Below are 23,485 nucleotides of genomic sequence, written 5' to 3' on the forward strand. Positions count from 1 at the left end.
GGAAGCGTTGAGACCAATCTTAATATTTGTTTTTTTTTGGCCAAACTGTGAGGCTTTATTTGCAATGTTCTATCTGCGTTTGCATGATCTTAGTCGTAAGCGTTACCTCCTGAATATCGGTGTGCAGCTGGAATATCTGTCCCTCCCCCTCCACCTGTCGGACACAGATCTTACAGGTGAGCTGTGACACGGCGAGGCCTCCTCTCTCCAGGCTGAAGGTGCAGTGCAGGGGTCTCTGACTGCCGCTCCAGATGTGATAGAACGGGATCTCCTGTGAACGTTGACAAATGTTGAAAAGGAAAGCTGTAAAAACATGGTCTCTACACTGTGATAGAAGCTATTTTGTCCTGAGCAGCACAATCAGGAAAGATCTAGAAGACAGTTTCCATTCGAGCAACGTGCAATATGCTTTGTATTGATATCGAGTGTTTCCACCAACTGGGTCTGGTTGCAAAAGGACAATTTATTTCCAAAGCGAACTGTCCATAAATTAGGACCACTATCAGATTTCGCTCTGTATTTATTTTCAGAAGGGGTTCAGCCTGCAATCTCCTTGCAGCTGTGAATGCAGCGGAGAGCCCGTTTAGAACAGAGGTGCCTCGTCGACTAGCTGTGCTTCTGAGAAAGCACATTCACTTCGATAAATATATCAACGGCTTTTTGGATCTACATCGTTCAAGCTGCTGCTGATTCGTGCCAGGCTGATAACGAGTGTCTGACCTGATACTTTGCCAGAAGTTTGCTCCTCCAGTGAGTGTGAGGAATGTCGTGGATGGACAGGCGCAGGTTGTGATAGCTGTCTTTGAAGAACAGAGGCTTGGGATCCTCCAGCAATACTCCTCCTAGACTCCTCTCCAAATCCAGCACCTCCTGCAGAGAAGCACAGAGAAGAAGGGCTTTGGAACACATTGACGTCATCAATTTCCTTATTCTTCAGTCTCGCACATTTCAAACTGTGCTTTCTGAAATGCTCGATTAAAATGCATTGTGCATTCTCTAAGTTGAGGTCTCCAAATGGAAATGTGTGATAGCTAACAGTCTGAAAGCTGTTTGAACTTTAGCCGCCAGAAATCATGGAATGCGATGCCAATAAAATGCACACAGCCCGCTCATGTTTACTAGCCCGGCTGGTGTGTGAACACTTTATACATAAGGGACTGAGAGAAGGAAAATATCTAACATCAACGTGTCCAAATTTCTCTGGATGAAGCGATCGCTTGCTGTTTACTTGGGGGTTTGTATTGTGCTGTACTATTTAGAGTTGTGGTTTCTAGTGGGTAAGTGAGATTCAGTGTAATACTGGAATTTGATTAGGGGCGAACAAGGTGGTACTTTTGTTTACATTTTTATTTTGTGACTATTTTGAAAAGTGTGTTAAACGTTGTTTATGACGAAAAACAACTTTCCTGTAGCTGTGAGTTCCAACTAAAGCTTAAAAATTATAATTTTTTTGCAGCTTGAAATGAATTACGAGCAAAGCACTTATTACAGTAATACTCACCCCATCAGTAAGTACACAGTACCGCCAAAATGACTTACACGTCAAAGAAAAGAAACAACAGAAATATAAAGTGACCAAAGAAAAGAAACAAGAAGAAGAAAAGTGAACAATAAAGAAGAGAGGTGAACAGACAAACACACAAGCGGTACCTTGAGTGCATGCGGGGTGTCATGGATGCAGTAGATACGAAGGCTGTAGTCCAGGGAGAGGCAGGGCGCTCGAGGGGCGAACAGTGCCAACTGCAGCCGTTTGCAGGCCGGCTGCGGGGGGCAGGACTGACCCACAAGGCCGTATGTTCCCAGCTGCTCCATGAGAACATGACAACACTCCTCCTCCAGCTGCAAGTAGCAAGGAGACGACAACGTCTCCTCTCCTACCGTCAGCACCTCCTGCAAACAAGATGCAAGCAGGGTGTCATGATGCAACATTGTCCAACGGGCTACCCATTGTATTGTAATCGTCGGAGGATGTCTCACCTCCCACGCCCCCTGGTGAGTCTGGGTCTTGAGCGTGAGAGTCCAGTCAGGTGTAGGGGTGTCTAGCTGGGCACAGTGGGGCAAAGTAAGAACCACGGGACGATTCAGCAACATACCGGATGGGCCACAGCTCACCACAGGACTTAGTACAGTCTGACTTCCCTCAGAGGGTAGCCTGTAAAGGTCAGAAACACACACACACACACACACACACACACACAGAGGGAGAACACCAGGTGTTTGGAACAGTTGCCATAACATCACACTTCATTTATAGAAGAACATCGTATCCACAACACGGTTTGGACATGCTGGTGTTGACGTACAAGAGGAAAACTGAATGTCCCCAAAAAATGAATCCACTCCAATTTCAAAAGTTCATCAATTTTTTATCCTCTCAAAAAAATGAGAGAACTTTCAAACAAACTTCAAGTGGTTCGCAGTAGGTGAGCCGTGCACGGGAAGAATATTCTGATTGAAGTGAGCATGAGGTCTGTTCTGCCTTGTGGTTGTGAAGGAGATGAATGAAAAAGAGAATTGAAGATGAAAAACACTCACGTCGTTTTGTCCCACTTGTTGATAATAAGGTACATCTCATAGAACTTCCCCTGAGGTATAGTGCCAGGCGGTACCAGCAGACTCACACCTAAGAGAGAAGATGTCATGAGTTCTCTTATCCCTTTGGGGGATTAACTAAACATGTCATTGGTTCACACTGGAGGCTTCTGAGTTATGATGTGACAAAACTGTATATTACCTGTGTTGGGGATGGTAAGGCGTCCTCCCAGATTACCCAGGGTGGCGCTGGTGCTCAGCCCCGGCTCTCTGGAGAGGGTGTGGCTGTGGTAATCTCGCTCTCTCCCCATAGTGCCCACTGACTTCAGGCTAAGGATCTCTCCGTCACATAAACCCATGTCCACGGGGAGCTCCAGGGAGGACAGAGTGGAGGCGTTATACACCTTGATTTTGAGACTCGGCAATGGGTCCAGCAAGGGAGATGTGGTCATGGGGATTTTGTGGTGGCTGTCATTGACCCCATGCTGCAAGGAGAAAAGCGGCCCACGGAAAGCTCCCGCTGTGGCTGTCAGATCCGGAGGAGCTGAGGGATGCAGCGTGTGAGGGTTATCTGTGGACACAGGAGAAAAGAGGAGCTGCTCTCTTATCACCAGAAATGACACAGTGTGACCTGAAAGTGCTAAAAGTGACGCGAGTGGCATGGATTAATGTTTCTAATTAATGGCGAGAACAAGGGCAGGGATACCATGACGAATGCTTGAAATGTGAAAAAAAAATGCCATGCAGTAAAAGATTGGAGAATTGACTAAGCAAGAGAAAAATGATGTATAGAGAATTGATTTATGGGAGGATATAAATAGGGATGTGTTAATGAACTGAATTGTGCTTCAAGTGAATCAGTGAGGATGAGTGAAAACAATCAAAGTTGGGGAAATAAACACAATAATAGAAAGGAAATTGTGTGTGAATGTACGCTGGATGTGAGTGTGTGTGTGTCTGTTTGAACCTACCCTGTCTCGGAGGCTTGTAGTTGCCAGGGTGGAAGGCGGCAGTGAGAGCAGACGAAGAATCGGTGATGTCTCCATGGAGATGGCGGCATCGGCGGCGATATGCGAGCACTCCCACGCACAACACCAGAATCACACACAGCAGCAGGGCCCCGACCAGGCCGGCATAGACTGCGCGACTCATACCTGGGGCCAGCGCTGGAAGAGAGACAGAGAGGCAGACGGTCAAGACGCCACACAGCGACACGTGGAAATAAACAAACAGATAGAAATGAAAGGCAAGGACAAGAGGGGAAGAAAACCCCTTTTCACAAAATATATCATCTAATTTACTAAATATCAGTTGAAGCAGAAAGACGTGTAAGTAAGTTGTTCTTGTCCAAGATTGGAATTTTGAGTCGGGTACATAAAATACATGAGTACTCAAAAAATAATAATAATCCACGGTTGCGGCCCTTTTCTTTTTACATGGGCAGTCTTAGTAGAAATGTAATTCTTAAGAGTATCTTAAAACAATGCAGACACTTCCACATCTGTACATTGAAGTTATTCCTTCGGTCCACGCTGGGCCGAAAGAGATCCCGCCTCAGAGTGATTCCAATGTAAGTGAAGGCAGTTCAAAATCCACAGACCTTGTGCCGTTTAAAAATGCATTAGATGAATCTAATGTGATGCTTCAGCAGTCTCAAGTAAAATCAATGTATATCTTAAATTACCCTATTTTTAGTGCTTAATTACTTTTCTGTGTTACTTTCAAACTATTACGGCTCAGTGAGGAAACACTGTCCGGGAAATAAAAAGGAGATAATTAAACCCTAAAACAAAAACTGTAGGAAATAGTATGAATCCTATTCAGGTGGATCAGCTATGATCAGACCATGATGTTACCAAAGTTACTTTTGCACTCTTTCTACAAGTCATCAACTGATTTCGGATGACATAAATTAAGCCAATGCAGTGGGTATGTACATTTCAATGAGAGCGTTGGCTTCTTCTATTCTAGCTAAGAGATCATCGAGGAAAGTCAAGGAGCAGTACGAAACAGCTCCTCCTGGCCTGCAGTGCATCTGACAACAAAAGTCTGCATGGATCGATCTGGTGGAGGTTGGGTGGTTTGCCATAACTTCACCTGCTCCCTACTGGGCTTCCTATCTTTTCTCCTGCTGAGTGATTGTTTGTGATTGGTCAGCAGAGCCACCACAGCCTGCTTAGGCTTGACTGCCCAACACGGGCAAAGTCATACCCGAGTCAGACACATGAGCCATTCACATCCCAGCAGCGAAGAGGAGCAGACAATGAGCAAGGTTGGCGGGAGACAAAGAGGAGTTAACAAGAAGAGGAGGCAGAATAAACAGAGGAGAGAGCTAGAGGAAAGGCAATTTGGCGAAAGGGATAGGAAGGAGTTAGATAAGGTTGTGATTTGTTGAGAGGACAGATGGATTATAAGTGTGGTGATGAGGAGAGGGGAGATAAGGGTAGCAGTGCTTTAGGAAAAGGCCGACGTTAAAAGAGCAGGAGAGGGTGAGGAAGAAGTTGGAGGAAACCACAGACACTACAGAGCAGCAGTGAGAGCAGGAGAAAGGGTGGAGGAGAGGAAAGCCGGAGGCAGGCAGGCTGGCAGGAGAGAGCTCCCGTGCTCACGTGGCGCAATGGAACCAAATCCGACAGCCATCCGCACTTATTACCAGAAACGGAACAATAGCGAATTAGGTGCATTACCGTGGCCGCTCTTCCCTGAGCTCACGTCACATTGAGCTAGAGGAATTACCTCTGTCCAATGTAAACTATATATATCACAGATTAACAGAAAGTCAGACATAAATCAACTGTTTTCTTCAATGAAGTGCTGTGCTTCCACCTCATAGCCTGTGTGTTAATGGGTCTCAGTTTAGCAGCACATCATTTTGCTGCCTTTGTAACAGAGCTTGTAGATTTGTTTTAAGCACACAGGGTTGAATCCAGATGAACTGTTACAACAAGCATTTGCTTTAATTGTATCTTGTCCCTCTATTCAGTTTCAGTAAACCATCATCAGACTCCGACTCAGATTTAGAAACTATTTATTGCCAACTACGTTACACATACAAGTAATAGGGCTAAGGGTGCATATATAACAATACACACAGTGCAGTATAAGACATGATTGAAAAAGGAAAAATATGAAAACGTACAACAAAATATAGTAAACAAACAAACAAACAAATATGAGTCAATTTAAAACAAATGTTATGTAACCATGATAACATGGAGCCAGATCAGAAACCTATGTTACACGAGAGGAGACGGGTTACAACACTCATAGCAAGGCTTGACAAAAAGGTGAGGCTCAATCTGAGATGACAACCAAGTGAATCCACACTCAGAACAAAACAGTGCTCACATTCAGCATCACGTGCCTACACGGATGTTAGGACTCCTCATCTGTATGAGCACACACACACACACACACACACACACACACACACACACACACACACACACACACACACACACACACACACACACACACACACACACACACACACACAGAACAAACAGTAAGGTATGAGACAGCAAAAGAGTTAGTGAAGTCATGGAAAGGTGAACTTACGATGGCTTGCATGTTCAATAGAAATCTTTTTATCTGTTTGAACAAGAGAAATCAAAACAAGAGAAGAAGAAAAGAAAAAAATACAACAACATAAAAATGGATGGACTTGTTGTAATGCAAATGAAAGATACAATAACATAATACAAAGCAGAAAGTAAACACTCGGCTCATCAATATGAAAATAGAAATGTAAATATAAAAGGCGTACAACAAGAAAGAAAACATACTTTATGTCAAAAAAAACAATAACTTCTTATTGAAATGCATGATAATATGCAGCATTGTGGAAGGAAGTTCAGCATAATTGTTTATATAATATACAAAAAGAGAAGAAATGCCAATTGGAAATGACTGTAAAAGAGATTAGGATCATTTGGATGAGTGTTAAGTTAAAGAAGGCTTACAAATGAACAACGACGCTGGTGTTGTATAGTACAAGAGGGAAAATATGCAGATTAAAACCCAGCTCTTCATACACCCCACAGGGTGTGTTATCAGCTTCATATGAAAAATAAAATCAACTCTATCCTGACAGGAACAATCTTTTCTGCCATAACCATCAATTTAAATGATCCTTGAGTAGGTTGATGAATTCTAAACCCCCTTTTGCCACTTACTAGCTCTCAAACCAAATAACCTTCTTGCCCAAGGATCATCGAAACACCAAATGGGTTCCTCCAACTTCTCCATTTATTTAGAAGCAATTAAAATCTACTAGGACGCAGCAGAGACGATGGTTTGTGGCGTCTCAGAGCATTTTACATTTATGACTGGGTTATTCCACGGGTCCTCTAAGGGACTGAATATGAATGAGTCATTCTAGTCAGCCGTTGTTTGATTGATTAAAGTAGGGATCGGAACGCTAAGAGTCATTATGTCATCAGGACAATTTGTGACAACACAATAATCTGTCAATTATTGTGCTGGGAAAATACATAAAAAGTCAGTAACCTCTTGTGAGCCAAGTGGTACTTTTACAGATGTCCCACAGCACAGTGCTCCCCCTTTTCCATCTCTCGAGGGCATTACCCTGACAGCCTCTTAAGGATGTATTTGTCTAATCTGGCTGCTCCATAGAAGCCTGTTTATGTCAAGGCTTGCATGCATGTCTGATGGAGTTGAAGCACTGTGTGCATATGATCCCCCCCCCGCCCCGCCCCCCCCTCTAATTGCACATACTTTTACAAGGGTTGTCTGCTTGCGTGGACGTGCGTTGGTTTGTGCATGTAAATGTTTTTAAGTGTGTACTTGAATATATCTCACTGCCTCTGCGGATGCGCGTCTCAAAGACTCTAATGCGCTGTCAGCTGGATTCCCCCCAACTCATCACGGGCTGCACATTGGGTGTCAGTGTGAGTCTAACTCACTCTCATATGCTCTTCCCTGTGCTAATTTTTCAACTGGGTTGTGCCATGCTCGCATCCCACTCCATGTGCTCTGTTCGACTTGCTTCTTCTTCTCTTTCTCTCTCTCTCTCTCTCTCTCTCTCTCTCTCTCTCTCTCTCTCTCTCTCTCTCTCTCTCTCTCTCTCTCTCTCTCTCTCTATATCGCTCTTTCTCTCCATCTGTGCTCTTTAGATGTGGATCACTTGACTTCCCTCTTTGTGAACCCAAATTTCGCCTCATGAAACATCTGTCTACATTTTTTTTTTCTCTCTCTCTCGCTCTCTGCAGTGCCAAATCACCCTGGAAATCCAGTTCTACACAAAATAGTTTGGGAATACAATACACCTTCAGAAATTGTGAACAATGAGAAAAATATCACCACCTGCAAAACTTCTGATTATTAATAAAACAACAAAAACCTCAGAAACAGCTGTTTCTTTTAGATTAAATATTTGAACGATGGGATCTATTGAACTATTTGAACTATATATATATATATATATATATATATATATATATATACAATACAAACTATTTGAACTATATATATATATATATATATATATATATATATATATATATATATATATATATATATATATATATATAGTTCAATAGATCCCATCGTTCAAATATTTAATATATATATATATATATATATATATATTTATATATATATATATATATATTTATATATATACTAAGTGCTTAGTTAATCAGTGGCCGACTTGTATTAACTGAAAAATGACGATGTATTATAAATAAGCATATTACTCGTTTGACATTTGACAAACCCCCCAGTTCAAACAGATTGCTCAGGCGACTTACTCAGTGCACACAACCCCTCAGTGCAGTTTTTGCTCTCCATCATACTGCCACTGCAGTGCTTTCCTCCATTTCTAGGTGGGGGGGCTTGGCACTCGCGACTGCGCCAGTGGGTGCACTCTGTCCCACAGGCCGACCACTTCGCCCAGTCTGTCCAGCCTCCATCCACTGGAATGAGAAAGCAGAGATGTGAGTCATTTTACAGCTAACCAACGGCTAAATACTTCCATCACTGCAGGTTGAGGGGAGTCGGGCATGCCTGTGGCGCGATGCATATGTAATGGATGGAAGTGCATCATTTTGTAATTTGCAAAATACATACAGTGGTTTTTAAATTGAAGCAATGAGTGGCAGAATGGTGTGTGACACTAAATCAGATTAAAAGGTTGGAAAAATGTGTTTTTGTATTGAAAACATTTGGGGTTTTCCAGTATTTTGTTACATTCAATTTCATCCTGGCCCTTCCTACAAAACACCCCATTTGGGAAATTCCCTGATCTTTCAGTGCTTGACTACTTTCTTAACTATAACTATGTTATAAATAATACTGGTGAGTATGTCATCTTCACCTGGGCAAAGTGTGGTGCAGGTCACTCTCTGGAAGGGCGGGCCTTCACAGAAGACTCCTCCATTCAGAGGGGCCGGATTGGTGCAGCTGCGTGTTCGTCGCTGCCAGCCCCGCCCGCACCGAGCATTACACTCTGACCATTCAGTCCAAGAAGACCAACCTCCACTTACTGACAGAGAGACAGACAGGCAAGTCTGGCAGTTATTACCGTGGTCATCTTTAAGAATAATCAGGATATAAACACCAAAAACAGGTTTTTGCGTTACTACTAAATACATGTTGTGTATTTACAATATGAACCTTTAGTGTTCCAATTATGTCTTTACCAGATCAATTCCTTCTCCAACTGCCAACCACTTTTATGTGCTTTGTATATTCAGAAATTAATCATGATTTAGAGGTCAAAAGACTTTGGGGGGGGTTTCCAAATATATATTTATACGTATTTCATTTTGCATTTTCTTATCTTATCTTGTCTTATGTGAACATGCGATATTCGCCAAACCAATCTGACCAGCCGCACATGGATGAATTTGATTACTGTTTCATGTCATGATACACAGAGCAATCTCCCCGAAATGGAAGAGAAGGAAAAACACGCGTGTGTTACCATAAACAATAAGATTGGCCGTGCTGCTGCGCCTCTTGGCCACCACGTTGCGAGCCACACAGGTGTAGTTGGCTGTGTCGAAGAGTCTGGCCTGTTTGATGATCAGATCGTGATCGATGGTGATCAGGAAGTTGGAGTCCTCCGATGGATCTATGACGTCCTCGTTCTTCAACCATTCCACCTGGAGAGAGGCAGGCACGCACACAAATACTATAGTTAATGGCTATTCATGCAAAGTGATGAAATTAATGAAAATAGAAAAAGTAAACACAGCAGGCAGCTTTTTAGTGGAAAAAACTCTGTACTCTCGAACCTCTGTGTTAAAGCAAATTCATTTCATTTGTGACTCACATAGACTAACATTTATTTTTGCAATATCCTCTTTACTAATGGACATAATACCCGAACAACCATAAGCAATATCTTTATCATAAATCACATGCTAAAATATTTTTTACAGCACACAATAACATGTTATTAAGCCACTGTAATATACAAGACAGCCTGGCAGAAAATACATGTTTACTTTGAATAATACAAATATAAATTGATAAGTTATTTGTTTTCTTTTTTAATATATTGCTGCACGACTGTTTTATGAGAGAAATAAAACTGTTTGATATAGCTGCGTGCAGTTTAAGCAGCTTAGTGTTAAAACTTGACACAGCGTGAATTTAAGCACAGCCTTTTCACCATCGCTGCTTACATAGCAGAGCACATTATTACTGATCGTTAGACATTGCTTGATAGACTTAAATCTCTCAAACTCAAATGCCCTTTACTACACTGCCGTTTGTATCATGTTTATGCTGCTATATAACTTATTTTTTAGAGCTCCGCTTTGTTGTCTGTATTGAAATATTGAGCTAATCACAATATAAACGATATTGTTCTATTACCCTTCAGTATCATAAACACAAATGTAACCTCTGACGTGATATAAACGCAATGAGGAGGTAGAGTTCTACCTCGGCGGCGGGCATGCCTTCTGGGGGGCGACACTGGAGCAGCACCTCCTGTTCCAGTCGCACCTCCCTCCCCAGTGGCTCCTGCTCAAAGTTTTTCTTCAGGTCTACGAGGGGCGACATATGTAGTCAGCAGTTAGTGAAGGCTGCCCTGTGACAGCAGTGAAAGCCTGTGACATTGGCTGTCACACACACACACGCACACACGCACACACACACACACACACACACACACACAAACACACACACACACACACACACACACACACACATACACACACACACAAATTCCTCTGTGTTTAGTTTTTTCCTTCATACCCTCATAAACATGCACAGTGTCAATCACACTATGGCACCCATTTCCACGAGGGACTAAGATGGGGAGCTACAGCAAATTTATTTGCATATATACTTAAGCTGACACATTTGACAAGCAAAAACTCCGAAACACTTCTACAAGCGCCCTTTCTCACATAAACAAACAAACAAGCACACACACACACACACACACACACACACACACACACACACACAGTCTTGGTACTGACATGCAATGCGAACGTAGGCACGGTTGCTCTTGGTGGTTCCAGCAGAGCTCCAGGCCACACACTGGCACCAGTAGTCCTCCAACCCAAACAGCTCCTCCACCTGAGTCCTCGCCACAGAGATGTCCACCTCCCGCACCACCAGACCTGAGCAGAGACAGAGACAGAGAGAGAGAGAGAGAGAGAGAGAGAGACAGAGAGAGACAGAGAGAGAGAGAGAGAGAGAGAGAGAGAGAGAGAGAGAGAGAGAGAGAGAGAGAGATATTAGAGTAGCATATTTTTCACCGTGCATATAAATAATGCATTGGCTGCAGGCCAAATGCAGTTAACGTGCACATAAAGTCCTGTGGGAACTAATAGATTATGTAGTTGAAAATTATGTTTGTATTGAGTATGATGTTTATGTCTGTGAAATACAAGGCGACATTACTATGTATGTGTGGGTGTGTGTGTGTGTGTGTGTGGGTGTGTGACTTACCCGTGATCTGGTTCAGGCTCTCTCTGGTGATATGATCGTTTTGATTGACCCATTCTCCGTTACATTTGAAGTAGATCTGGGTGGCTGGGGATGCCCGGCACCGCAGCTGGACCGGACGGTTCTTTACGATGAAAGCGTCCTCCGGTTCCAGCAGGAATTCTGGGAGAGGTTCTGCCGGTGCCGATGGGAAGGAGTCAGGGAGAACCTCGGCCTCGCTGTAGTCGCTGCTCTCTGAAAACACAGATTACAGAAGTGATTTAGATGCCCTGCGATGGAAAGACCTGAATAATAGTGTCTGCCTGCTGGAGGCACAGTCAAGCAGCGCAGCCAGAAACCATCAGTATTCTGATAGCTGCTCTGTAGCTGACCTGTGCCTTGACCTAACGGTTGAGGAAGTAAGAAATAAACAAAATGACAAATGTATGCCTCAGGGATCAATAAGCTACCAAACACCTGAAGCGAGTTTCGGTGTGTATGACACCTTGTCTCAATCCAGCGTTCAGCAGCAAATCTGTCAGCAGTGTTCCATGGTATACAATAAGGCAACAATGTCCGTGTATTTCATGAAGACATTTAAGGTGTTGACAGTTTGCACTGTAAATGGAAGAGCATGGTGACATTTTACATTGCAAGTAATCTGGTCAATGCAGACCTCCTGCTCTGGTCTCTCTGGGAGAGTCCATGCCTCTCAGCTGGGGAGGAGAGCTGCTGACCTTCCACGGACAGGTCCTGTTGATCGCACATTATCCCCTGACATTCTCGATGTGACAAATTTCTCCCGGCAATGCTGCCAAGAGCTTCTCCTGGCGGGAAGGACACAATATTTTCGACCTCCTCTCTCCGATGTGCTACTCGAATAATCATTGGTTGATTCCAGGCAGTTCGTCAATGCAGCAATGGCATTGGCTACGATACTAGCTTGTACAGCAGTAGATGGATTTAAGTACATGTACTGATAATATTGCTATGTACTACATTGTTTTCGACAGGACCTGTCAAACAAATCACATCTCCAGCTGTTGATCCTCATCGAGGGCTGCAGGATGGCAGACTATGATGCAAACTTAATCCGTGCCACAACTCCATGTGTCCATCCACTGAACTGTATCCTTGTACGCTTGAGCAAAACACTGAAGCACTGGCAGACTGGCAAAGACCGTGTCACATGACAGGATTGCAGTAGCCTTTGGCATTAAGAATAACCTGACGACTGCATAGCTATAATGGTCTGCCTGGCATCTGACATGTATAGCACACATAGAACACACAAACAGTACTATGTACTTCACAAAATTATGTTTTGAACCAGATGCCAGAAGTTTAGTATTTTTATGCAATAGTAGATGATGTTAAACATCATCTACTATCAAATTCTCATTATGACTTTCTGACTTTGCCTTTCGGGTCACACAGGTTCTTATGAATTGTTAAGTTATCCAACTTTCCGATACAAAACTTTGCTCTGCTTACGAAAATGAGCTGAATTCAATAAGCATTAAATGGAAGTCAGGAGCAGAGAGCAGAAGATTGATAGGGTCGTTTCCAGTCAGTAGATGCCCTAAAGGTGTGGGAATATACAGCCCAGTGCACTTTCTTCCCTTGACTTAGACACACAATTGAGGGCAGTAATAGCGGCGCTACTGTTTTTAAATCTCATTCTCTACACTCAGATATTACCGTGTATTAAGTGTGAGGGCAGATGCAGCTACTTTTCCACAATGAGACTTAAGGCAGACCAATTTGCTGTGTTCAGTTTTCAAAATGTATCAAGTCCAACCTGATCAGTTATTCTACAACCAGGGAACAAGAGAAACTACTTAGAAAGATACCATCTCCTATTTTAAGAAAGGGAAAGCTTCCCCAGCCCCATCCCACTGTTTACCCTTGACAGACTCAGAGACATTAGGGAAAAGAAAGAGGAACACTGAGCATGAAAGAAGTGGGTAAGAAAGTTGCGGCATGATTCAGACCAAGGCCAACAGGGAGTTGTGGGATTGAAGAGGCGGTACCATCTTCAGATATAGGTACATACGGGAACATCCTTTGACCCAAATGTTCTCCATCATAAAAGGGCCAGTCTGAACAAAAGAAGCTGAAATAGCACAGTGCATTGCTTGGTAGTGCTCTGGCCACAGGACAGGCAGAAAGGGCAACAGCTGCTTCAGGCCCAAGAGCCGTCCAGGATGAACCCGTCATCCTTAATCTGTCGCTGTCCATCCTGTCTTAACCGCAAACACATTCGTGTTCTTCTCCAGTGACTTCTTCTGGAAGGACCTTCCATCAACTCCATTCTGTTACCTCACCGGTGACCTCAAACTGAACCTCAAACTGCAGGATTTACTCTACTGCGACCGCAGAGCTCTACACTAAAAGAGGATGATATGATATATTTAATGATATAACCAATCAAAATCACAGATGAAACATTGTGGATGTTTTCATCGACCAAATCTGATTATTTTTTTCACTTGTGAATGTGTTTCTTCCAAAGATGTTGTACGTGGCGTTTTCCCATTTTTCATCTCACCAGAGCAGGGTTCACATTGAATGTTGTGCATTTACAGGTCATGTTTGGATACACGCAATGATTTTGATGACTAATTGATTTAATCGACAGATCTGTAAGTTAGTTACTCCACAAAGAATTATGCACTTTAAATATTGCCTTTACCAGAGATGTAGTGATCATTTCTTGGAAATAAGTCATTCTGCATGAAACAGCATTAAAAAATGACTGATTTACTAAATTTAAAAATCTTAGTCAACCAAGATAGAGTCCACTAATCGACTAAGAGCGGACATCCTCCTAATTCATGTACAAATGTCCCAAAATCACACTTTTGGTAACACAAAGTTGTGCTGTACAATTTTACACACACACACATGCACACGCACACACACGCACACACACAGACAACTGTAATACTACAAGTAGGTAAACATGCAGGTAAAGACAAACAAATGTGGAAGACAAAAATGAACCCGTCTCAAAGTGATGCTGAACCATGAACATGAATCCCATACATCTCTGTGAGTCTCTCACGATCCACTCCTTTCCGTTTTCTCTTCTCACATCTCCTCGCTCTCCTCTTATCGAGCTGTCGCCTCCAGTATTTCAGACTTTGAATTCCCAGTCAATAACCAATTGTGTTGCCCCTCCCCGCCCCTCACCCCCGCTCTTTCCCTTTGTCCGGCATTGATCGTTGGTGTTCAAACATCGGCTGAAAAACACAGCCTGTCACTCTTCAGGCAGGATGAGAGGGGGCACGGGGAGAGGGAGAGGAAGACTGAGGAATAATGGCAGCAGAGACAGACAAACATGGAGAGACAGTGGTTCAGACGGAGACAGAATGGGAGGAGAGCGCTGCACACGATGCAGTGTGTGTGTGTGTGTGTGTTTTCTGAGGCCTGCATTGAGGCACAGTTTAATTAAAACACTTTTGGATGACAGAGGTAGGAGACAGACAGACAGCTTCTTTCTCTCCCCCGGTCTCTCTGTGGGATAATGGAGCTGGGGGTTTAACGTGGAACCTGTGTTTTTGGGCCAGCATACAAACATCCATCAGAGCTAGCAGCCGGCAATTTGTGCAGAATGGAGGAAGACAAGAACTCCTCACCGTGCATCACAGCCAGTCTTTTATTACTCTAATGACAGACAGCAGACAGCTAGAAAGCAAACACAGGCTTCTGGGTATTATTTAACAGAGCACAGGATCGCAAGAACACACACACGTAGACGCAGACACCAGATGACAACCTATGCTTATACAGTACATTCTCACCCACTCTTATTCATGTGTGCTAAACTCAAATAGAGTCACTGAGGAGTCCCCCCCCCCCTTTCGGTGACTGTGTGGCGGAGTGCAGAGCTGCAGTTCAATGTAACCGAGAGTCGGAGTGACAGCGGTGGTGCGAGGCCACACCGAAAAGGCAGGACTTCGTAGGAGAGAGATAGAGGGATTCTGGGTAGAGGTGACAAGATGGGAAGACAGGAAGGCTAGCCAAAGACGGTACAAGAGACACTAAGAGACAAGTAGAGAGGATAGCGACAACAGAGCATGCACACACACACACACACACACACACACACACACACACACACACACACACACACACACACACACACACACACACAATACTGGACTGTCATAATAACTGTCAAGGAAAAGGAATCACAGCAATGTCGGTCTTTGTCTCAACCTGACGTGGAAACGGTTGTTCTATCTACCCTCTGTCTTTCTCCACCCTCTTTTTCCTCTTGCCTCTCATTCTCTCTCTTTCACACACGCACACACACGCACGCGCACGCACGCACACACACACACACACACACACACACGGACAACTGTAATTTTCTTAGCCCTAGCCTCTTTCGCCAAAGTGGAATCTAAAGTGTCAGTACTTTATCATTACCTTTAGAGTTAGTCATTACTGTCCCCTCCAGAGCCTTGGCTACCTCAACACTGTACTCAGTGGAGGAAAGAGATCAAGAGAGAAGAAAGCATTGGAAAAAAAATACTTTGAAGCAGCCGAACAACAGAACAACGCTCTAAAATACTTTTGGTCAGGTTGTGTTTGTCAAGATCAGGAATCTTTTTTTGTGTGTGTCCTATGAGGTCAAAAACAACACGAACAAGAGCAACATGTCCCACCTCCTCCCTTCTGCTTTTCATGTTGGTGTCTGACTTGGGAGTGCTTTTATTCTGGCCCTCCCCTGACTCCAGTCCTCCTTCCTTCTTCTCTGCTGGATTCAAAGCACTTTGTGCAGCTCCACTAGACTTCGAATGACATCCTACAGCCTTAAACACAAACACACACGCACAGAGAAAGACCATAGCCCACAGCGATGAGGCTCAACCGGTTCTCTGAGCTCCTTAAGGACAAACAGCTGTGAGAACAGAGTCAAATATGACAACACGGCTGGTGACGGAGGAAACCAGGCTAATAAATAGAGTGATCAGCAGACATTTTGTAGCATTGATGGACTGAGCATATCCATCATCCTCACCCAATCAACCTCATTATCATCATTCTTGCGAGCAAGCCCTGAGGTAGAGTCACACGTGGCACGCAGAGGCAGGTCGAAAGAGACAGAGATGGATGGGGGTAGACAGTCTCTCCTTGCCTTTCTTAAAGGACAATTACATTGAGTGATTGATATTCAGACTGACCTCATCCTCATCGGCCTGAAAACTATTCGCTACAGGAGGATAGAGAAAAAAACATCGGGGAGGGAAATGATGAAGTGAGGAGACGTGGAGGCTGGAAAAAAGCAAGTGTTTGGATTTGGACGAAGGGTTGGATGGAAAAATCTCTGAACGTGTGAGTGGGACAGTCCCGGTGTGAGTGTGTATGTGTTGGCATCAGGCATCGCATGAGGCGACACGTGTGCAGCTTGGAGCGACACAGCATCACTTCTCACATCAACAAAGGCAGACGAGGTGTGAGAATTCATGCCGTTAACCCATCTGACTGAGCGCTCACACACCCGCACAAACACTTACTGTGTATTTGCAGCTCTTTTGAGCAAGACCGGAGGATCGGTCATCTTTTAATAGGAAATGAATGTTGTTCATTCACTATTGACTAAAAGACGCCATTATTTTCATTTGATTTGGGTTGCTGGGAGGCAACAGGAGGCAGGAAGCAGAGCCTGACATCCTGCTAAGAGTGACACATAACCGACTTATGAAAGCCCTCCACACGTTGGCTTTGAAAGTTCTTGTTTGGATATTTTGATACTACCACCTCGATGTGCACCTGCGGCGGCTCCACGTGGCTCTGCAGCCTGTTTCTTTGTAGACTCACTATGGCGACTCTCTAACTAACAGACTTCATGTCTCACACAGTCAGGTACCCATATTCCTCTTCATGTCCTCCGATTCTTACCTCCTTTTCCTGCCTGGAGCTCTTTGTGTTTTTTTTTATTATTATGGAAAATTAAAAGAAAGGGCTAATATTTGAGACATACACTTAATTTTCTATTGTTTTTCATACAAGTAACAGAGTTTCAACTTCTGTGTCTTGCTCAGAAAAAGGTCAAATATGTGTTTGCCGGGCTTCAAGCAAACACTGGAAACAAGAGAAAGCAGATAGGCAACCTCCATCGTCAGACTTATTAATAACTCACACATTAGTATTGAGTAATTTACAGCTAGTTAACAGCTACAATTTCCCACATAGTGGAATTTCTAAATTTTGTTAATTAAAAGGATGATTATCTGGCAAACACCCATGGTGGTTCTGTGCAGATGAATAGTTGGTCAATACACAGCACAATCTACAAAGATCCCTATAAGTCATATTCTAACATTTGTATTTAAAAATATTTGTTATATACAACATGAAAAATAAACCAGTTTTTTCTTAAGTGCGTCCAAAACCACTTGTTGGACATACAGGGGAATTGTTGAACCCAACACTAACTTTGAACATAACAGGACACAAACACCTATTGTGTTTGTTAGCCTTTCCATTCTTTCCCTATAAACTGAAAAAAACCTGTTTGTTACTGTTTGTAAGAGATTGTGAGCTGCAACATGTTGGAAGTTCATTATAGAAGAGGAAACGTCATGGCTTTGGTTCCAACATGCAATTGAAGGTGTCTGCAGGAGTGACTATTTCTGTGAAGTGTAAAATCTCATGTGTTTCATCAAGATACGAGGGTGTGCATGTAATTGAATGATCACGGCACAAGTGCAAGCAAATGCAAGCCTGTAAAAAAGATGGAAGATCTGTGTGAGCCAGAGAAAAAAAGAGGAACAGAAAAGGTGTATATACATGAATGTGTAAGTGTGAGAGGGAGACAGAGAGAGAGAGAGAGAGAGAGAGAGAGAGAGAGAGAGAGAGAGAGAGAGAGAGAGAGAGAGAGAGAGAGAGAGAGAGAGAGAGAGAGAGAGAGAGAGAGAGAGAGAGAGAGAGAGAGAATAAGACAGAGAGAGGGGAGGAGGAGGAGGCTGGAAAGCAGATTGGCAGAGGGAGAAGACTGAGCAGGTGATGGAAATGCAGAATGACAGAAATGCTTCGCTTGTCCATCCAGCATGTCCGGGTGGCAGGAGGAGAGAGAGCAAGCATAAGGACATGATAACGCATGTATACACACACACACACATGTGCTCACACAGCAAATGTATTGGTTTGCAAGACCGTATTTACAGATACTGCTTGTAAATAGAGTGGCATCACACACTTGTATAACTGCAAGGTGTGTTAAGCATCAACCCACTAATTGCAAATGAAGTGTGACCTCCCCTTTCTTATAGGACTCACCTTCTGTTTTCCCGATAAACGCTTGGTGGTTGTTTATAATTACACTTAATCAGCCATGTTGGAGGGTACGTCAGAGGGAAACCGACAGACAGACAGACAGACAGACAGATGTGCATGCACGCACACACACATGCACGCACGCACACATGCACGCACGCGCGCGCACACACACACACACACACACACAGACACACACTCCGTTATCTAACTCTGGTAAATAAGACAGCAAACGAGGCCCAATGTCAGCTGTGTGTGTTTTTTTTTTACTGATAACTGGCTGTTTCACATGGACCCACACACCATTCAAAGTGTGTGTGTGTGAGAGGTAGGGCGGGTGTGTTTGTAACAGACTGTGGATTAAATATACCGCACTGTGTATGCAAGGGACAGCCTCCACTAAGTGAGATTCTGTGACTGTATTTTTGAATGTGTGGGAGAGTGTGACTGCGAGAGTGGGAACGCTAAGAGGATTTGCGCTTGTGTTGTTGCTGTGATCCCAATGCTGCCACTGGTGCTTTTGCATAGAAGGGGTGGGGGCCTATGTTGTGGCTGAAGTGGTGCGCTATCACAGCTAGGGGGCGCCACCCCCCGTAGAGCTCATTAATCATAGCCCATCAGAAAGTGGCCCTGAGCTGTGTGGGTGTGCCCTGGCGACCACCTACTGCATGGGAACACAGACGTACACAAGCGACACTATCAATCACTATCAGGGCGGGGGGGGGGGGGAGAGGGGTGAGGAGACAGGGAGAGAGAGGACGGGTGGGAGGGAGAGGAGACAGAGTGGGTGAGACAATGTTGTTTTCCTATTATCCCTTCGAAATTACAGACCAATGTCACAACTATTACTTGGAGGTCAAACTCATATGGTAGAATGAGCCTCTGTGTGCGTGTGTGTAAACATAAGTGTATGTGTTGAGTGTAAGGCGCCACTGCTTGTCTGCTCCACCACTGCTCAGCTGCTTGATGAGAGTTGCGCAGATCTACCCGGAGTGGCTGGTTGCCATGGTGGGTATTCACATGGAGCCGGCACCTCTAGAGGCCCGTAGTCTACACAGCCATTAACTATGGTGCACACACGCACATTGTCTGCAGTCTGTCTCTCCAGCGTTCTTTCTTTTGCTACCTCACTTCCTCCATTTGGAAGTCTTGTTGAAAATGTGTCCATCTCTGTCACTGATTGTCTCACAGTGACCGTGTGTGTGTGTGTGTGTGGGAGTCTGTGCGTGTGCGCAAGTACGTCTAGTGAATAGGTGAGCAGTACAGTGGGATGAGTGTTTGGAAGCTGGGTCTGTTTAAATGGCAGTAATTACATGAGAAGATGAGCTGCATTCCTTCCTGAGGGCAGGCTGATTACAGGCCTCTTCTCTCTGGGCCCCTGTAATTACCCACTCTACCCCCCCCCCCCCCGCCCCTCCCCTCCTCACCCTCCACCCCACTGTACTCTGCCTCGCCGTGGCTACAGGCGAGTTAACCTCCCCTTCTGTCCTCTAATCCACCTCTGTCCCAACTTCCGTAAAACTCCACCTCCCCGTCCCCTCCCCAGGTCACTCTTCTATCCTCTCTCATTGCTCCTCGAACTGATTGCCAGTCACACACACACACACACACACACACACACACACACACACACACACACAGAGACAGACTCACACTTGGAGACCATTCAGTGGACAAATAGCAGATGTGGTATGTCGCAGATAGTGCGTTACTTTTTGCCAATATTGAATTGTGTCATCAATCGAGACAGGATTATGCATTCTGCACTTGGAGCAAATATATATATATAAAGAGAGAGACAGAGAGAGAGGGAGAGAGAGAGAGAGAGAGAGAGAGAGAGAGAGAGAGAGAGAGAGAGAGAGAGAGGAAGAGGGGGGGTTGTCAAATGCCATTCTATCCTAATAGCCACTCCTCAAGACAAGACTTGACAGTTTCTGCCTTACAGGTAAATTCCTCATTCTCACCCTATTTTTTGTCTGCCACAGAAAACCACAAACAAAGAAAGGGTGGGGTTGCGTATGACCTCACACATACACACACACACACACACACACACACACACACACACACACACACACACACACAAACCTCGACAAAACCAGTAGGTCCACCCGGGGGAATGGGGTAAAACTGGCGACACACAGACTGTCTAATTACATGTTCTTCACCCAAACACTAAACAATTGTAGCACCAACCAACATTCTGAGTCTCTCCTACCCTTTGATTTGTGCTAAAGTACATATTTAGCAGGGAAGTCATTTACAGTTTATCTTTGAAGCGCTTTGAATTTTTCAAGATGCTTCGTTGTTCAAATAAAAGTTCTTGTTGGAGATCTCGAGACATTGTGGTACTGTCACGTGGCAATATGTTAGGCCTGGCACGAACTGTGATGTGAGAAGAACTGACAAATGGCATCACAACATATGCGTGTTTTATTATTCGATATGACAACTCGGCTCCTTAGTGACAGGAAGATGGCTGGATCAAACTTCCTGAACAAATCCCATCAGACACCCTGAGCAGGTGATAATGAAGAGAGAGGAGAGTGTTGGGGTTCGGTTTGAAGAGCATGAGAGAGAACAAAAACATCACAGGGGGGATGGATGGATAAGGAAGGAGAACTCTTGATCTCTTTGAGCATACGAAGACACAGAGCAGGAGCAAGGGAGACAGAAGTCGGGATAATCAGCGAGAGAACTTCAGGGAAAGAACAAGAAAGTGGGAGCCATGGAGAGGTAAGTAAAGGTAGCCCCGCTAATGTAAGGTGATAATGAAGGAAGAGCGGGAGGAGAGAGGAAAAGTGGGAGATTAACAAGACTGTAAGAGGGTAGTCGAGCTAGATGGAAATGAAGAAGGAGGGAGGATATGTGGATGGAAGAAGCAGGGGAGAAAGATGGAGAGAGACACAGAGCACCCCCTCCCCCCTCCCTCGCCCCCCTGGGTGCAGATCAAGTGCAACTCTGGATTGGTCCAAGTGTGTGTGAGTGTCTGTGCGTACCGTGGGCATTGGCCGTGGTTGCCACGACTGCCAGCGCTATTAGAGATTCCTGCTGGTGTAATGTGTTGTGACAGAGGCTGATTCTTGTGACTAACTGCTTTGGCAGGAGAGCTCCTCTGTCATGCTAATGACCAGATGAGGAGATGAGCCGGATTGACAGCGGATCGACGGGCCGCGCACAGGACTTCTCATACAACTCACACACAGAAACAGACTGTTCGATGGGATGCACCGAGACACGAGCAGACCTCCCCGTCAGACGAGTGTAGAGCGCGCGACACGCTGATGAAGACATCCACGCTCACAAATAAGTGACCAAGTCAATGTGACAGCGGTAACAACACACTAAGAAACAAAGTGAGGAGAAAAAAAACAACAACACGTGTATGCACCGAGGCACAATTCCGCCCCACACAAACACAGCGGGGTTGGCGTCACTCTGTTCCCACATTGCGTCCCATTGCATCAGAGAAATCCCTAGATAACCAGTACACAACAAGCAACACGCTGAAGGCTAGCCTCTGTGTCTGTCTGTGTGTGAGAGAGACAGGCGGAGAGATGCTGTGTGAGCTCAAATGTACAGCTCAAATGTACGTTTGAGATGGAGCACTTTACTATTTAAAAATAAATATGCTATGAGCTAAGTTATTTAACTTCAGGATTGGCAATGGTTAATCATTGGTAATAATATAAAATGATTGGTTGAATAAAAAAACTAGGTTCTGATGACATTGTAAAGAGGGACTTGTTAAAAACAGAGGATTTTAAGAAGATATTATTTAATAAAAGTAGGAATAATAGGTAGAAAGAGACAGATAGCCGGGAGAGACAGAAGTAGACAAGGACCAGAAAAGATTAGGGCACTAATAGACTGAAAATCCATGTTGGAGCAGATGGATGACAAGAGGTGATGTGGCGATAGCGGAGGAGGACAAATGGAGAGGTAGAAGATAGAGATGAGATTCAATCTTCTCACCATGCAGAATGTTGGGGTCTTGTAAGCAAAAGTAGTCCAGTGCAGAAGCTAATGGTTGTTTTATCCCTTTGGTCTTTTGCCCTCACTCCCTTTAAACCTCGCTTCATCATTCTCTAAAAAAAAAAAGTCTCTCCCTGCCGTGCCTGAATTTGGACAAACAGCACTTGCTCAAATCCGGCAAAAGGAGGTAAGGAAAAAGAAGCGATATGCATAAAAAACTTCTTGTTTCAGTGAACCACATTTGGATCGACGCAGCATGTTTGTTATCCTATTTTAAGTCCCCTTTCCATACATTTTTTAAAACCGGGGTTTGCTAATAGTTATTGTGGTACTTTTTGTTTTTCCAATCCAACAGCAAGCTGGAGAGAAAAAAAGTCAAAACCCAGAGGAAGTAAAAACATCAGAAAGAAATGTGCAGCTCAAGATAGGAAGGGGAAAACACAACACACAGACTAACAGGTAATCTCAGCCTTGTGCACCACAAAAACATAAAAGTAATAACTAAAGCACAAGCATCTCACAGACTATCACTTTAGGCCAGGACAACTTTTCCATATCTGGCAATCTTCGCTGCTAAAAGATTGTGAAACTGTGAGGACCGATAACTCTGCATTGCGCAAAGGGACTGGCAGCATCACTGCAACGTTATCTGCAACCTGGAAGGCCCGCACGCATCTCTTTACGATTCTACGGCTGTAAATCTCGTTATGCTTTAGGTCAAAATGTTGGTTTATTTCTCCTGTGTGATGAGTCAGCACTCACGCAGAAATCATTCATG

General features: G+C 44.2%; 1 protein-coding gene across 2 annotated transcripts in view; it reads right to left on the reverse strand.

Moving 5' to 3' along the window:
- unc5b (unc-5 netrin receptor B) overlaps positions 1–23,485 on the reverse strand; it is a 47,658-nt gene that overhangs the window by 3,383 nt on the left and 20,790 nt on the right. For both annotated transcript variants that reach the window (XM_068568382.1, XM_068568380.1), the window contains 13 exons: positions 11,467–11,697; positions 10,992–11,135; positions 10,447–10,550; positions 9,479–9,659; positions 8,870–9,037; positions 8,304–8,468; positions 3,504–3,698; positions 2,735–3,103; positions 2,536–2,623; positions 1,978–2,152; positions 1,651–1,890; positions 721–870; positions 107–271 (listed from right to left, as the gene is read on the reverse strand). In XM_068568382.1, the coding sequence (XP_068424483.1) occupies positions 107–271; positions 721–870; positions 1,651–1,890; positions 1,978–2,152; positions 2,536–2,623; positions 2,735–3,103; positions 3,504–3,698; positions 8,304–8,468; positions 8,870–9,037; positions 9,479–9,659; positions 10,447–10,550; positions 10,992–11,135; positions 11,467–11,697 (2,375 nt within the window). The remainder of the gene's footprint in view (positions 1–106; positions 272–720; positions 871–1,650; positions 1,891–1,977; positions 2,153–2,535; positions 2,624–2,734; positions 3,104–3,503; positions 3,699–8,303; positions 8,469–8,869; positions 9,038–9,478; positions 9,660–10,446; positions 10,551–10,991; positions 11,136–11,466; positions 11,698–23,485) is intronic.

Source organism: Clinocottus analis, unplaced genomic scaffold (assembly GCF_023055335.1).
Source record: "Clinocottus analis isolate CAN_PGR_092001 unplaced genomic scaffold, fCliAna1.0.p SCAF_8, whole genome shotgun sequence".
In the NCBI taxonomy this organism is placed as follows: domain Eukaryota; kingdom Metazoa; phylum Chordata; class Actinopteri; order Perciformes; family Cottidae; genus Clinocottus; species Clinocottus analis.